Raw genomic sequence first — 15,968 nt, 5'->3', positions numbered from 1 at the left:
CGCCAAGAAAATATGAACTCAACTGAACCAAAAGACTTGCCACCAACTCTCAACACAATTTTACAGCTCAGGAACAAATTAGCGGCCTTGCCTACACTGAACACGACGGGAATGGAGCTGCAACGACCTTGAGCGTCACAGCCTCCTCGCCAAGACATGTATATTGCAGTCTTCTCATATACTAAAAACACTGAGCTTGTTGATGCAGCATATTTTACGGAAGATGTATTCAGACGAGGCTGGTTGAGGCGAAGTGACTAGCTCATGAAGACGTTTGGAATGGAGCGAGATGCCTACAAGCTGGGCGGAAACTTCACACGGAAGAGATACCTACGCGGGGTTAGCTACTTCCATGCTCCGACGGGGAATGGCTGTTGATGTGAGGCTAAATAAGTGTGGTCGGTGATGGTGTCTTATATGGAGGAACATGGCACACGTCGAAGGCCGTCTCTACACTCCGAGCTGAGAAGTGGTTGGGCACCCTCCACAAACACATGTGCAGCGAGAGATGAGTCGCGAGCTCTCCGAGGTGTAATCGTCATGTGTCGCCATATTTGAGAGCCAAGGGACTCATTACGGGATAGTGCCATTTGAGTTGGGGGCCACTATTCATGCTGACGACGTCGAAGCTCCGTAAGTTGTTGGAGAAAGCTCCCGACGTGACGGAGGTTCCATGTCGCTGGGTCCCAAACAGACGGCGGGCAATCCCTAGCTAAAACGACATTCTCATAAGGTGCGGGTATAGGCAACAGCGCATGAGCTGGGGTAATGCCCCGGTCGGGGACTCGTGGTGCTGGAGTTGACGCCGTCGCCGGGTCGGAGTTTCGGAGAGTCGCTGTAAGAGTCGCGTGACGGACCAAGCCAGCCCGAGGCCAACAGAGCCAGCCAGACAGTCAGCCAGGCGGTCGATATATTACGATACCCTTGCTCGCCCGCATCCCGGACGCAAGGCGCCACGTTCGCAGGGTCCTCGCCTTCTTCTTCTTCTTCGTCGCCGGCCTCCGTCCCCCCGCCCATCGAGTGCATGCAGTAGCACGAGGCACAGGCACAAGCACAGGCATCCCGACAGGCATCAGACGCCGACACAGACGCAGACATAGACACGCCTCACTTCTCGAAGCTCCAGTTCTTCGGCGCTAGAAAAGCCCAAGCTGGTCACAAGGTCTCTGGTCCGTCCCCCTGGGCTTGTCGCGGCTTTGTTGAGCTCCGAGGCGTTCGTGATTGGCCCAGAGGCGCCGTCGCCGTGGGGTAATCGCGACCTTCTGGGTCTTTCCTTTTGCGGGACCGGGTTAACATGCACCCTTGGGCGCTGCAGCTCCTCCCCGCCAAAAATCCCTAAGCGCACATCGTGGGAACTTTTCTGCCCGCTGTCCGTCTGTGTGTGTGCGCGCCCCTCCAACCAACATCCCTTACACCTGTCCTACTGCCGACGGCCCTCCTCTCCTTTTCCCGCCCCGAGCCCGACGAACGCCTGTCCGTCCTCTCGAGATCCTCGGCGCGGCGCCTCACCCCTTACTCGCCCCGATCCCCCGACTGTGCTTCAGCCGACGTTGCCCATCATGCAAGCTCCAGTCTTGGTAATGAGTACGTGCCCCCCGCCGAACGCATAGCTCGGCATCCGCCCGCGCACCGCCCCGGAAGCTGACGCGACCCTCGCAGACACCGGGAGTGGTGAGAGGCAGACCGGAAGGAAAGCTCAGCTGTCCAATATTGCCGCCGCGAAGACGTGAGTTGCTGCTGCCTGCCTGCCGTCACCGCCCTCGAGCCCCCCGAGCTCCGCTAATCTCCGTCGCGAGCACAGCGTCGCCGACATCATTCGATCATGCCTCGGCCCCAAGGCCATGCTCAAGATGCTCCTCGACCCCATGGGTGGCATCGTCCTGACCAACGACGGCCACGCCATCCTCCGAGAGATCGAGGTCTCCCACCCCGCCGCTAAGAGCATGATCGAGCTCAGCCGGACGCAGGACGAGGAGGTTGGCGATGGAACCACAACAGTCATTATTCTGGGTATGTGCCTCGCCCCCTCAGCGATCCCGCTCCAAGTCTGACACGCGCACCCAACAGCTGGTGAGATTCTCGCCCAGGCTCTCCCCCAGCTCGAGCGCAACATCCACCCCGTCGTCATCATCTCCGCCTTCAAGCGCGCCCTCCAGGACGCCCTCGACATCATCGACGAAGTATCGCTGCCCATCGACATCAACGATGACAAGGCCATGAACCAGCTCATCTCCTCTTCTATCGGCACCAAGTTCGTCTCGCGGTGGATGGACCAGATGTGCGACCTTGCCCTCAAGGCCGTGCGGACCGTCACCTGGGAGGCCGGCAATGGCAAGACCGAGGTCGACATCAAGCGATACGCTCGAATCGAAAAGGTCCCCGGCGGCGAGATCGAGGACAGCATGGTCCTCGACGGCTTGATGCTCAACAAGGACATTACGCACCCCAAGATGCGACGCCGCATCGAGAACCCTCGCATCGTCCTCTTGGACTGCCCCTTGGAATACAAGAAGGGAGAATCCCAGACGAACATCGAGATCACAAAAGAGGAGGACTGGAACCGCATCCTCCAGATCGAGGAGGAGCAGATCAAGATGATGTGCGACGCCATCATCGCCGTCAAGCCCGACCTCGTCATCACTGAGAAGGGCGTGTCCGGTAGGTTGCATTGGTGAACTAAGCGGCCGAGCGTTGACTGACCATATGCCAGACCTCGCCCAGCACTTCTTCATGAAGTCCAACATCACAGCGCTGCGCCGTGTGCGCAAGACCGACAACAACAGAATAGCCCGCGCCACCGGTGCCACCATCATTAACCGGGTAGAAGACCTCCAGGATTCCGACGTCGGCACCCGATGCGGCCTGTTCGAGATTGAGAAGATTGGCGACGAGTACTTTACCTTCCTCACAAAGTGCAAGGACCCGAAGGCCTGCACCGTCCTCCTGCGTGGCCCGTCCAAGGACGTGCTCAACGAGATCGAGCGGAACCTCCAGGACGCCATGGGCGTGGCTCGCAACGTCATGTTCCACCCGCGACTGTCGCCCGGCGGCGGCGCCACAGAGATGGCCGTGTCCGTCAGGCTTGCTCAGAAGGCCAAGGGCATCGAGGGCGTGCAGCAGTGGCCGTACAAGGCGGTGGCTGATGCCATGGAGGTCATCCCGAGAACCCTGGTGCAGAACGCCGGCAAGAGCCCGGTGCGCGTGCTGACGGACCTGCGGGCCAAGCAGGCCGAGGGCAAGAGCTCGTGGGGCGTCAACGGTGACACCGGCACCATTGTCGACATGAAGGAGTACGGAGTGTGGGAGCCGGAGGCTATCAAGCTGCAGAGCATCAAGACGGCCATTGAGGTGAGATTCGGATCCCTGAAGCCGTGCGTGATATGGCGGACGCTAACATGATTCTTAGGCCGCTTGCCTGCTGCTAAGAGTGGACGACATCTGCAGCGCCAAGAAGGCGCAACAAGGCGGCGCGCCGGGAGTCGGCGGCGGCGATGATTAATGGGGTATCGACACGGGATGGCAAGGGCTGTTGGGTGATGGAACAATGGTGGAAGACTAGCATGTGTGTTTGCTCTGGTCATACCCCCTGTACTACGACAAGCGGACGAGACGGAGACGAGACCTAGACCACGCGGAGGACTCAAAATAGACAAGATCAACCAAGCTTCGATATAGTAAGCTCGCTTCAGTCGACACGGAGTGAGTGGGAAGACGACGGTAGGTGATGTGGGTATCATTGTGTCAACGCTCGATGTCAAAGATCTATCCTATATGCAGCCATCGTCCATAAACATGTGGTGTCCTGGAGCTCAGTCATCGTCGTGGATAATGAGGCCCGCAGGCTGCGTCGCGGCATTTGGTGCTTGGTCCGCGCCGCCCTGCTCTGCTTTGTCGTCCTTGTCAGAGACTGCGTGCTCTCCGTCTGTCGTCGGAGCCGTCGCTTGCGTCATGTTGCTGGCCGTGCCGCCGCCGCCGCCCTTGCCCTTCTTCCCCTTCCTCGCCTTCATCTTCTCCCTCTTCTCCCTATTCTTCCTCGTCCTCTCCTCGTCCTTGCGATCCCTTTCCCTCTTGAGGCGGTCAAACTCCTCCTGGCCCTTTTCCCTGCGCAGGTCCTCGTCCATGGCGCGCAGGCGCTCGTACTCGCGCCGGCGCGAGGCCTTGTAGACGTGGAACTCGCCGGAGCCGGCGCCGGCGCTGGAGCCCTGCACGTGCGCGACCGTCTCCGGGGGCACGGAGGAGGCGGGACCACCGGAGCCGGGCTTGCCGCCGGAGCCGGAGCCGGAGGAGGGGGGCACGCGCACGGGGCGGTCCGGGTTGGCGAAGAGGGCGTCGAGGGAGGCGGCTTGCGCGGAGAGGGGGGTGAGGGCGCGTTTCTTGGTGGGGCGGTGGGAGCGCGGGTCGGCGGAGGTGGGAATGGATTCGGGGCCTTCGCCGGACATGATGGCGGTGGTGATGGTGAGGGCGATGTGTGTGATGGGATAGGTTGCGGGTAGGCGTGGGAGGCCGGTTCGCGAGGGGCAGCGCGTAGGAGTGGTCCTCGTCTGCTTCGGGTGGTCGAGAGCGCGCGCAGAGGTTCTACGTGTGTCGAAGTGCGTAGTTGTTGCTCAATGCGGCGCGCCCGAAGAGAGGATGGGTGTCGGGAACCCCGTTGATGCGGAATCGCAGAGATCAAAGAATGGAGGTTGAGAACGTTGGTGATGACAAGGCTGACAGGGAAAAAACTTGGGCGCTGCCTACCTGCTCGGGACCACAACGCTGGCCGCCACGGTAAGGTACCTAGCCCCCCCACACCCACACCACACCAACTCGGGCCCCCAGGGGTGGCTCCCGGGCCAAGGTCATTGACAGGAGCCAGCCAACACAGCCCCTGCAGACCACCCAAGTTACCTGGGCGCCATCAAAGCCTCAGGGCCCTCCATATCCAATTGTCGTGGTTGGCCGCCTGAAGGCCTCTCGGATCAGAACCGACAGACACGCTTCCCTCCAGCGATGCACGGCATCTATGGCCGAAAAAAGTACCATACGAGCCAGAGCGGAGGAGTCATCCGCTAGAGAAGCACGTGGCAGGCCCTAGAGCGCGCTGGCTCGCCACTGGGACAGCAACCTCCCGGGAGGTTCTTAGTGGAGGTTGTTTGTAAGCCGCCGCCCCCGGCAATGCTGGCGCGGCAGTGCCGGTAGCGGTTTGCCCCGAAGACCAACCTCGACGGCCCCGCCTTGGGGTTCCCCTCCAGGCGTCTCAGGCGCCGCACCAGGCCCCCGGCAGCCCACTATGACCCGGCGTCTTCCACCGCGGAGGGGCCCATCGACTGCGACTTCTCCCCGACCACTTCTTCAATCCTTCCGTGCTTGCATATACCCGACGTTTCTTGCTCCTCACCTCCTCATCCGCTCCTCAAGTCGCGCCCTCCTCAACGGCAGGTGTCTCGCCGTCCGTCCCAACTCTCACTATCCACGCCTCGCCACCGTCTCGTGTGCTTAACCGCCGTCCTTGAACCGGCGCCGAACGCAGACAATTAGCACCCCGCTGCTTCACTCGCAAGGTTCAGCGCTTGACCGCCGGCCCTGGGAGCATCGCAGCCCCGACGGTCTCGTCCAGTGGCCATGACGAAGCCACGGTTGATTATTCTAGTTCGCCATGCGCAGTCGGAGGGCAATAGTGAGCTTCCCTAGACCCTCAATCAACCATGTCTCCCAGCCAGACCAACTGACGCATGTGCCTGCCCAGAGAACCGCGAGATCCACCAGTCCATACCCGATCACCGAGTAAAGCTCACGCCCGATGGCTGGAACCAAGCCCACGAAGCTGGCCGCCGCCTGCGCAACCTCCTCCGTCCCGACGACACGCTCCACTTCTTCACCTCGCCGTACCGCCGCACACGGGAGACCACCGAGGGCATCCTGTCCACGTTGACGTCCGACGAGCCCGAGCCGTCGCCCTTCCGCCGCGCAAATATCAAGGTCTACGAGGAGCCCCGTCTACGAGAGCAGGACTTTGGCAACTTTCAGCCGTGTAGCGCTGAGATGGAACGCATGTGGCAGGAGAGGGCCGACTATGGCCACTTTTTCTACCGCATTCCCAACGGGGAGAGCGCCGCCGACGCCTACGACCGTGTGAGCGGCTTCAACGAGTCCCTCTGGCGGCAATTCGGCGAGGACGACTTTGCCAGCGTTTGCGTATTAGGTACGGCCTGACTCCCCTTGCAGCGTGATGGCGAACCCATGACTGACAATGCTGCACTAGTAACGCACGGCCTCATGTCGCGTGTCTTTCTCATGAAGTGGTATCACTTCACCGTCGAGTACTTTGAGGATCTGCGCAACGTTGATCATTGCGAGTTCCTCATCATGCGTAAGCAGGATAACGGCAAGTACCTCCTCGAGACCAAGCTGCGTACCTGGTCCGAGCTTCGCCGCGAGCGTGCCCTCACCATCGCAAAGGACGGCGGCAGCGGCAGCAGCAACGGCAACGCCGCCGCTGCGGCCAAGGATGAGGTCAAGCTCGAGCGCAACAAGACCTTTGTGGTGACGCGCCGCTGGGGCGGCTGCCCGGATGGCTGCAACCACACGAGCCACTATAAGAAGCGGCACGACCTCGAGGCACTGCGGCAGAGGGACATTGAGCACAGCGCCCAGGGGAGCAACGGCAGCAGCAGCAACGCAGGCTTGACCATTGCAACCCGGAGGCAACACCACCGCCATCAACAACTCATCAGCTCCGACGACGGTGACGATGAGCAAAGCGATTACCGCCCCGCGCCCACGGTCGAGGTCATTGCCACGCGCACCCCCGACCCGGCCCTCTCCTCCCCCGACGGTACGCCCTCCTTCATCACCGCCGAGGACCGCGCCCGAGGCCTCAAGTCTCCGCACCTGCACGTCGGACGCGACTTTGGCGGCACGTATTCGGGTCACGCCTCGCTCGCCGGAAGCGATAGCGACGCCTCCGAAGACGACACCCAGCGGCGGCACCGCCTCGCGACCATCAATGCGCGCTTCCGCTCACCCAACGGCACCGGTGCCGGCGGTGGAAGTAGGGCGGATGGCCGCCTCAGCGGCAAGAACAGCGAGGAGATGAACTCTCGCGTAGGTGAGTTTGCGAACCGCCTCGGGGACGCGCCGGCGGGCACGGACGCGAACCACGTGGACGCAGAGGCAGACGACTCCGGGATGGAAGACCTCGACCGTGCCGAGAAGGAGGATCGGAGCATCCAGGGGAGCGTCTACTGAAAAGGACGGCAGTGACGGCGGCGGCGGCGGCACGCACACCGGCGTTTGAAGACGTAAAAGCGATGACGTGGGCGGGTTGTTTAACAGCCAGCCGCGCCTGCACGACTTTCAGACCACGACGATCACATCACGACTTGGAGTTTTGGCGGGCACATTCATATATATATATACAGTAGCCCTGGGACACTGGGATTGGTTTACGTAGACGCGGCAAAGTATGTCGGGCTATAAATAAACAATAGAGCGTGCTTGATCCAAGTATTTCTTATCACTTCTTGCCCGACTTAAGGTTGTCGAATCTCTTGTGTGGCCTCACGATGTCGGCGCGTTTGGCGCGTTTGGCACAGAGAATGCATAACGGCAATACAGCTTCGTCTTGAATCTTCTTTCCCTTTCCCTTGGCCGTTTCCCGCCCGGGGGTATCGGTCGCCTTTACCTCGCTCGACTCTATCTATACATAAAAATAAGATCCCCTTCCCTTCCCTTGCCTTCCATTTCCCCTTGTCCCCCGTGTCCTGCTCCCGCGCAGCAGCCCGTCCGTTTCCTTGCCTCGTGCGGCAAGCGGAGTGGCTCAATTTCCAGGGGGGATAAGGCGGCGCCAATGAGCCGCCGTCAGATATCATCTCCCCCCTCCCCGTCCCGTCGGGCTCTTCCATCCCCGAGAACTCCCGCGGCGCAATGCAAAATGAGACGAAAATAACAAGAATAAAGAGCAAAGGTCGGTCAGCCCCTGCCGGTAAGCCGCCGTCGGTCAAGAAGGAAAAAAGACATAACCCCTTCCCCCGCTGGTGGAGTGCCTTGCACCGCGGACACAACAAGGTTCAAAAGCAGCGCAGCAACGCTCTCGCGTTCCATTGCAGAAAGATTAAAGAAGAAAAAAACAAGTTGTAAAGCAAAAGGCAAGATCCGTAAACCCCAGTGTCTCCGTGCTGTATGCAGGTGTAAAATAGGCTGCCCGCAATTACCAGGCTTGGCTAGCTCCCAGAAGTGGTCCACGACTTGGATGTCGCCAGGAGCTCTAACACCAAGCAGAGAGACGTCGAAAGCGCCGAGAAAGTATTAATAGGGTGTACAGCCGCTTCCTATTCGGCGTTCCTTCAACCTGGCTGGTGAGAGAGGGGCAGAGCCGATGGATGCTCCGCCCTGGCGATTTGACCCTCCCATTCAGAAGAACTTGGCCATGGCTCTGCTCAGGTCAATAAAGTCGACCGGCTTCGTGACATAGTCGCTGAAGCCAGCGCTTATGCACTTGTCCTGCACGTCAGACATGACGTTCGCGGACAGCGCAATTATAGGCATCTTGGGCAACTGGCTGGCCTCCTCCCACTGCCTGATCTCACGGCACGCTTGGTAGCCGTCTTTGCGCGGCATGTGTAGGTCACACTGGTCGCCTGCGTTAGCCTTTGTCTCATCGAGCAACACAAAGGTGAGGGGTTTCCTACCAAGATCAGGGAGTAGTGGTTGTGGGGCATCGACAGCACCTTATCGGTGCACTCGACGCCGTCCACGGCGACGTCAACATCTACGCCAATCTTCTTCAGGTACTTTATCAAGACCTTCTGGTTGACAGGGTTGTCCTCGACCAGCAAGACTCTGTACCCCTTGTTGCCCATGCGCCGCTCGATCTCCTGATAGCTGGCCTTTTGATTCTCCACCATCTGCTGCGCGGTGGACCGGTTCCGATCCGTACTGAGCTCCCGTACTTTATCCGGATCGAATATGACCGCGAAGCGCGACGGCTTGACCGGTTTGTAGATGAAGGTCACTGAGTTGTCCGCGAACAGGCTCTGGTGTGGCGTGTCTGCGGCTTGCCTCAGGACAGCCTGGCGCTGTACCGAGTCCGAGAGGATGACGATGGTTGTCCTGTCGAGCTTCTGAGACTTAGTGATCTGCTCCATCATGTTGATGATTGTCTCCGCCAACGGGAGGTTGAGAACAATATGGGTAAAGTTGATGGGGTCCTCGCCGCCGATGAACTTTTGCGCCTCTTCGACGGTGCCGAGAGCCGTAATCTGATGCGGCACGTCCTTGGGGAGCGTCATCTCAATGTGCTGCGTCGTTGCTTCCCGGCTATGGTACTGCGGGCAGATGATGAGAATGGAATACATGGGTGGCCTCAGATCGGGCGAGGGGTGGAGGGTGCTGTCGGGAGTCGCGGTACGACCTGGTGACCCCTTGTCGAAGCGCATTTCGAGTTGCATCTGAGAGAGGTCTTGTCCACTGGCCTTGGCTGCCTCGCTGAATCGGGCCAAACCCGTGCTTGCCGACGTGGTTGACGAGGCATCTGTGACATGTGTCCGGCCCGAGTAAACAGACGCACCGGAACTACCGGCGGAGGTCGCACCCGCGGCCGACGGCTCGGCCTCGACGGCGCCATGCGGCTTTCCTTTACCACCCTGCAAATGTTCAATCGCCGGAACCTGCTTCTTTGACTGGGTCACGCTTTCCGACGAGCTTTGTCGACTTGCGACAGAACTGCTTGGGAGCTGGTCGGGGTGGTCTTCGGGTGTGGGAAGAGCAAACTTTGCCGTGAACGTGAACGTGGACCCTTTGCCCGGTTCCGCGCTTCCCTCCATCTTGCCGCCATGGAGTTCAACGAGCTGCCTGGAGATGACGAGGCCGAGTCCACTTCCGCCGTGCTGTCGTGTGCTGCTGCCGTCGATCTGACTGAACGGCTTGAAAATGAGCTCGGCCTCCTCCTTGGAGAACCCGCGTCCAGTGTCGGTTATGGCAAACTGGAGCACGATCTCGTTCTCGCCGTGTTTGGAAGAGGCCTCTGTGTACACTTGGCATCGACTAAACACCTCTCCTTCGGTAGTGAACTTGATAGCATTGCCAATGACGTTGAGCAACACCTGCCGGATGCGGACCTTGTCTCCCTTGACCCAAGCGGGCACGTCTGCATCCACAAGATAGTTGAGCTCGAGGCGCTTCGCAATTGCCATTGTGGACACAAGTTCGTTGACGTCCTCTATCAGAGACCGCGTATGGAACCACTCAAACTTGAGCTTCATCATTCCGGCGTCGACTTTGGAGAGGTCCAAAATGTCGTTGATGATCATAATTAGGCTGTTTGCGCTGGTCTGAATGGTGTTGGTATAATCGCGCTGTTCCTCATCCAATGTTGTGTCCTGAAGAAAGCTGACCATTCCCGAGATGCCGATGAGTGGTGTCCTGATTTCATGGGACATGTTGCTCAGGAACCTGGCTTTAGACTCCATGGCGACCTTGAGTTTCGTCTCGAGGATCTTGTGGTCATTGATGTCTGTAGCAGAACCGAAGTACGAGCTAGCACCGCGGCCGAAGTCGATTGTATCGATTTCCACACAGCGGATGAGGTGCCAGCGGTACTCTCCGGTCTTCGAGCGCAACCGGACCTCGGTTGTGTACGAGAGTCTACCGCTCGTGTCGGTTGTGACCTTGATGATGCCCCTCCTTGCCAGCTCTGTCAGGTCGGCAGGTGACACCAACTCTTGGCCGTGCTGCGAGGGAGGACTGGGGTTCCCAGACGAGCCGGGAGGCACCGGCTTCGTACCAGGGCCTCGAGCTGATACAGAAGATAAAGTGGGAGACCCGGCCTTGCCAGATGTCTTGTCTTTCCCAACTTTGACGGCTTCCTTGGACTCCTGTCGGCGGCTCTCTGTTGGCAGTCGACAGCGCGCCAAGTCGTCTGGATGGACGTGGTCCATGAAGCCCAAGTTCATCGCACCATCGAAGCTTTGGCCCGTGTACGAGAGCCACTGCTCGTTGGCAAAGGTGATGCCCTCATCTTCGGTGGCGGTGAAGATGATCTGAGGGATAAGGTTAGCAAGTAAGCGGTGTTTGGCCTCTGAAGCTTCAATCTCCTCTTGCCGGGCCGCCCTCAACTCGGCGATGTGCTGATCGTGGATGTCCATGTACGAGCCGAGGAACTGCATGATGACACCCCTCTTGTCTTTGGATGCCACGGCCCTGGCGTAGAACCATCGGTACACACCATCAAATCGCTTTATGCGCACCGTCCTCGAAAACTGCTCTCCGGTCCTGAGTGAGTGGCCCCAAGCCTTCAGATACCCTTCGCGGTCATCGGGATGGATGCTGCCCCACGGGTCTGCCGACAAATCTGCGACAGTCTGACCGCGATAGGAGAGGAAGCGGCTATTCACCCAAACCGTCTCTCCGGTTTGCGGTAGAGACACAAAGACATGGGCTGGTAATGAATCCAATATCAGGCCCTTTAGCCTGTCAGAAGGTGGCGGCATGTCTACCCCTAGTGCCGTAAGAGAGCCGCTGCGCGGTGGGGCCGAAGGAGTTTGTGGAAGTTGACGGTTGAGACTAGAGCTTGGCGGGAGGGACTGGAAGGTTGAGGCAAAGTCCGCACCGTAGCTGTGCAGGACAGTATGGCCGTGTGAAGGGTGAGTCGGTTCGCCCTTTGTCGGTTGGCCAACCCTATCGGCACCTTTTGCTACTGCGTTATCGTTTGGAGCCTCCGCCGCCGAGACAAAGCTATTCCTGGTGGCGGGTTGACTCCTTGCCTGTACCGACGGTTCATCGACATCTGATGGGAGTTTCTCGGCGGGACGGTCCAGATTCGATTTCGAAGCCAGCAAAAAGGACTGCCTCTTTTCCCCAGGGGAGCTGTCCTTTGACCCTGTCCTCGAAACCTGGGGCCCCGGGCCCCAGGTATCATGCCGCGCGGAAGACGGCCTCTGTTTACTGCTGAAATAGCTTTCGGCCCCCTGAGCAATGGCTGCTGGGCTGCCGGCGGGCTGCCTCTTGTCGACGAGAAAGTTGAGAGATCCCTGATCCCAACCAGGAGTCCCAAGTGGAGAGCCTGTGGCACTCTTGGACACTCCGGAATAGTCGCTAGGGCTGGTTATGCTGCCTCCTAGAGATTGCTGCAACGCACTGTCGCCAGGCGCCAGGTACGGTATGTTGTTGACATGCCGCGGGAATGGTGTCACGGCGCCGAAGCCTGCTGTGGCTGGCCGTCGCCGCTGAATGCCAGCCAACTCGATCTCCAAGTTTGTGTAATGGCGGCACATGGAGAAAGACGTAGCCATATGCGGAGCAAGGTGTTCCAGAGATTGCCGCAGATTGGAAGGATATGGTATGATGGGGCTGAGTATGGACAAGATGGCGATGGGGGCATGCTTGTCCTTCCGCAGGTGATCAGGTGTTAGGCGCTCCGACTCGTGCGGCTCGTTCCGATCAGCAGTCGCCCCTTCTTTGGCGCGGGTGTGAGATCGTTGCTCCATGGCTGTGGCATCAAGCTTGAACGGCGGCGTGGGCCGAGACAGTAGCACATGCGTGAGAGGTATGTGTAGTACGGTCCATGAATTGTCAACTCCAATAGCTTCTGGGGGCCTCATGCCCGAGTAAGAAGTTGGGGCCGAACCGGGATTGAATGAGTCTTCGTCTACCATGGCGTCGGTGAAGAAGGGGTTCTCCTTCGGATCCGCCCGCACGGCGGGAGACGGGGCGGGTGATTGTGACCAAGGAGATGGCGGGGCTTGTTCATACTCCTCGTACCGGGGCGTGGGTGGTCTTGGTTCGTGGTCATCCAAGCATGACGCTATTGTCGCGGCGTTTTCTGCAGAGCTGTTTTTGGCTCGCGTAGGGCCCGCGAACATGGAAGAAAGCTTGGAGATGGACTCGGATCGCTGTTTTCTAGGTCGCTTCGTCGAGTCAGCTGAGCTAGGCTTCGATCCCTGCTGCGGATCTGTCGCTTGATCTTGACCCAAGGGATTGGTGGGCGGGAGGTACGGGTAGCTCCTCGTCAGGGCAACAGGCCGTCCGCGTTGGAGCACTCTCATTACCCCCGCGTGGTCTATAAGGGGATCTGCCTCATAATCCAAAGCCTGGAGCACAGGTAATACCCGCCCTTGGCCTTCATACCGCGCAGCAAACGGCGTTTCCCAGCTGGGAACCTCTTGAGTTTCGTCGGAGGCGTCGTGCTGATCCAGTGCATCCTTGTTGAGTTTGACATAGCTCTCACCAACTTGGCTTGGCAGACGGACTGAGGGGAAATGGGTCTTGCTCCTTGTCAATTGAGCCGGCCTTCGCATGGCGCTTGGCGTCGTCTCCTGCGACCGTTGCCTGCTCTCCTCGTAGCTTGTGTATGAGTGTCGACTTGGCAAGCCGGGTCGAGTGGGTGTGGCTGGCTCAATCACGGCGTTCATGGAAACCACGTTGTCGGAAGAAGCGTCGCGCTCACTGCTTTCCATCGCGCTGCTTCCCTTGGCCATGTAGCCCATGCTGAGCTCATCTTCGTGGTGTTCATTGTATGTCGCCTTCTGACCCCAAGGGACGTTCTCGATATCGGTGGTATCCGCCGGAACAGCTAACGTGACGCGCTCGGCCTTGTACACATCTCGCATGATCTGGACAACCGTATTCCACCAGGCATCCAGGCCGGGCTCTGCGCTGAGCATCAACGACAAGTCGTACAGGTTAGGGGCGGGAAAGTCGAAATTCTCCATCTGGGGGGAGGCGCCAGAGGGATTGAATGTGTAGTTGGAGGCGGGTGTAGAGTTCTCAGAAAGCACCCTGTCCAGCACGCCACGCTGCTCCGAGCCGAGCGAGTAGGGGAGCCTGGAGCCCGGAAGGGGTGATCCCAGAGACTTTTGGAGAAACAGGGGGCCGACATTGGACGCTCCCATGCGCGGGAATGGGTATGAAGGTGTGCCCGCGACGAATCCTGGTGTTACGCCGCCTCGGATCGTGTTTCCGGACTCAGTCGACGCATTGGTCGGCATGGCCAGATGCAGAGGAGAATTGGACGCCGTCTCCTCCAGTATGGGCGACACGCGTGGCTTGTCCGCCTGCGTCGCGGAAATTCCCCTAGCCGACATCTCGCGGAGCTCCAGATCGCGCGCAAGTTTCTCTCGATATTCGTGTAGCTGCTGTTGTGATGCGGCCGAACGAGACGAGCCGACGGGAGCGTCAGTGTTGGCGAGGGCTGGCCCCTTGCCTCTGGCGGCCGTAGTACCGAGGCTGTCGTCGGGGCCGGCTCCAGCGGGCTGCTCTGGAAATAGCCTGCCTGCTATATCACTCGGCGAAGGCGAAGGATAGCTGGAGCGGCGTGGTGCCATGCTGCTGCACGCATCCCCGGGCACCCTTGTTGATGACGGAGCTGGTGGTGGTGGTACAGGGCTTAGCGTTACATGTCCATATCTCGCAGAGCGACTCTGATCGGTTGCGCTCGGCAGCGGCGGCGACGGCTCGGCGGCAGCAGGTTCGGATGGCAGCGTCGGTCGACGCGTCGCAGACGGGTTCGGAGTGTCGGCTGCTGTCGAGCTTATGGGCGCGTCCTGAGGCGGCAGCGAAGGCGATTCGCTTTCGTCAACTGCCGGCGACGCTGGCCCTGGCATGCCTCAGCCAAGCGGGCTGGCGATGGAGGCGTCGAGGTAGGTGGGCAGGCCGGAATGTCGCATGCGCAGGGCAGGCCGAGGGCATACGCAATGACCGACGTGCGTTGTCCCGTGCAGGTACCGGCCCGCACCGAATCGAAGCGTAAGGCGAAGCGCCGGTACCTAGAACGCGGCGGCAGTGCCGAGGATGGGAGCAACGGCGAGGTCTCGTCAGAGGGCGGCAGACAACCCTAGTGGCCGAGACGTGAGGTGCAGCGTTCGGGGACTGTGACTGCTGAGATGCTGCTGCTGGTGAGCAAATCAACGAGACGTGACGGGAGATTGGGCGAGTTGGGCCGGCGGCTCTCTGCTGCACTGCGAGGCAGAGTCGTCACGAGGTTGGACGGGGACGAAGACGCGGGCGAATAGAGCGGAGAGGAGAGACAGTGGGCCGTCGGTCAAGGTGACGGTGACGTGAAGGGCTGGCAGGAAAATGGCGCCCGAAATGGAGCAATGGCGTACCTACAGAACGGCACTGTGCTTGCTTTGGTAGCGGGAATGGCAGTGGCACTGATAGTTGTACGTAGGGTGCAAACCGGGCGGGCGAGAACGGCACGCGCTTTTTTGGGCCGGTGCCGCGGTGCAGAGCAGAGCAGCAGCAACGCTTCGTCGCACGAGCACCAGAGTCAGGGCGAGAAGGCTTCGTCGTCGGGTCAGGCAGGCCAGGCCGGGGCGGCTCTGGCAACAGCACGCGGGTCCAGGTGGGTATGGCTGCGACGAGAGAGGGAGGCTCGGTGGCGCGCAGACCCGGAGTTGGAGTTTCTGGGCGGAGGCGGCGCGCAAAAAGACAGACAAACAGCCAGACTGACTGACTGACTGACTGACTGACGGATGGACTGTCGTTTGAGGGCAGGACAGGATGGGAAAGCTGGCGCCCCCAATGGTGCTTGGCCACTGGCTGGCGGCGCTGGCAATGGCGCTAGGGCCGACAGGGGGGGCAGGCTATGACGTAGGCGACAGGCCCTTCAGACAAACCGGGACCGCCTGTCCGGGGGGGGGGGGGGGGGGGGGGGGAATGGGTGGATGGGGGGGCTGCAGCCCAGCGCGGTGCAGCCCAGCGCAGGGCAGGGCAGGGCCAGCCCAGGGTGTCACCCATAGAAGTCAGCGTGTCCGGGCGCGGGCATGCGGCATGCGGCGGCGACGGCTGCAAGGCGTGGGACTGGGCGCCCGCCTTCCATCGACAGAAAAAAGAGTGACCAGGGGGGGCCTTTGGGGGACTTTGACGAGACAACGTGACCCAACTAATCTGTTAACTCATCCCGCCCAGCTGTCTGGTCGCTTCCTCCTGCCCCAGTGCTCCGGAGAGCTGACGTTGGCTGCCAACCGCCCAGCTGGAGGGCTTCGGGTCTC

The 15,968-nt window shown here is 60.1% G+C and overlaps 4 protein-coding genes across 4 annotated transcripts; 2 read left to right on the top strand and 2 right to left on the bottom strand.

Annotated features, from left to right (window-relative positions):
• Nucleotides 1–1,841: 1,841 nt before the first annotated feature.
• On the top strand, nt 1,842–3,499 carry PLICBS_008524 (T-complex protein 1 subunit gamma; the record flags this gene model as incomplete). Its single annotated transcript, XM_018323949.2, has 4 exons — nt 1,842–2,010; nt 2,068–2,658; nt 2,711–3,348; nt 3,407–3,499. The coding sequence occupies 4 exons, from the start codon at nt 1,842–1,844 to the stop codon at nt 3,497–3,499; spliced, it is 1,491 nt and encodes a 496-aa protein (XP_018177128.2).
• Nucleotides 3,500–3,809: 310 nt separating this feature from the next.
• On the bottom strand, nt 3,810–4,439 carry PLICBS_008523 (uncharacterized protein; the record flags this gene model as incomplete). Its single annotated transcript, XM_018323950.1, has 1 exon — nt 3,810–4,439. One exon carries the CDS (start codon nt 4,437–4,439, stop codon nt 3,810–3,812), a length of 630 nt encoding a protein of 209 aa, XP_018177129.1.
• Nucleotides 4,440–5,601: 1,162 nt separating this feature from the next.
• On the top strand, nt 5,602–7,227 carry PLICBS_008522 (uncharacterized protein; the record flags this gene model as incomplete). The annotated part of the gene is made up of 3 exons (XM_018323952.2): nt 5,602–5,656; nt 5,726–6,181; nt 6,242–7,227. 3 exons carry the CDS (start codon nt 5,602–5,604, stop codon nt 7,225–7,227), a joined length of 1,497 nt encoding a protein of 498 aa, XP_018177131.1.
• Nucleotides 7,228–8,391: 1,164 nt separating this feature from the next.
• PLICBS_008521 (uncharacterized protein) lies at nt 8,392–14,300 on the bottom strand (the record flags this gene model as incomplete). Its single annotated transcript, XM_018323953.2, has 2 exons — nt 8,392–8,610; nt 8,670–14,300. 2 exons carry the CDS (start codon nt 14,298–14,300, stop codon nt 8,392–8,394), a joined length of 5,850 nt encoding a protein of 1,949 aa, XP_018177132.2.
• Nucleotides 14,301–15,968: the final 1,668 nt, after the last annotated feature.

Source organism: Purpureocillium lilacinum (assembly GCF_023168085.1).
Source record: "Purpureocillium lilacinum CBS 284.36 DNA, scaffold_6, whole genome shotgun sequence".
In the NCBI taxonomy this organism is placed as follows: domain Eukaryota; kingdom Fungi; phylum Ascomycota; class Sordariomycetes; order Hypocreales; family Ophiocordycipitaceae; genus Purpureocillium; species Purpureocillium lilacinum.
Note: the sequence above shows the minus strand (reverse complement) of the source record. Positions and strands in the feature narration are given on the sequence as shown.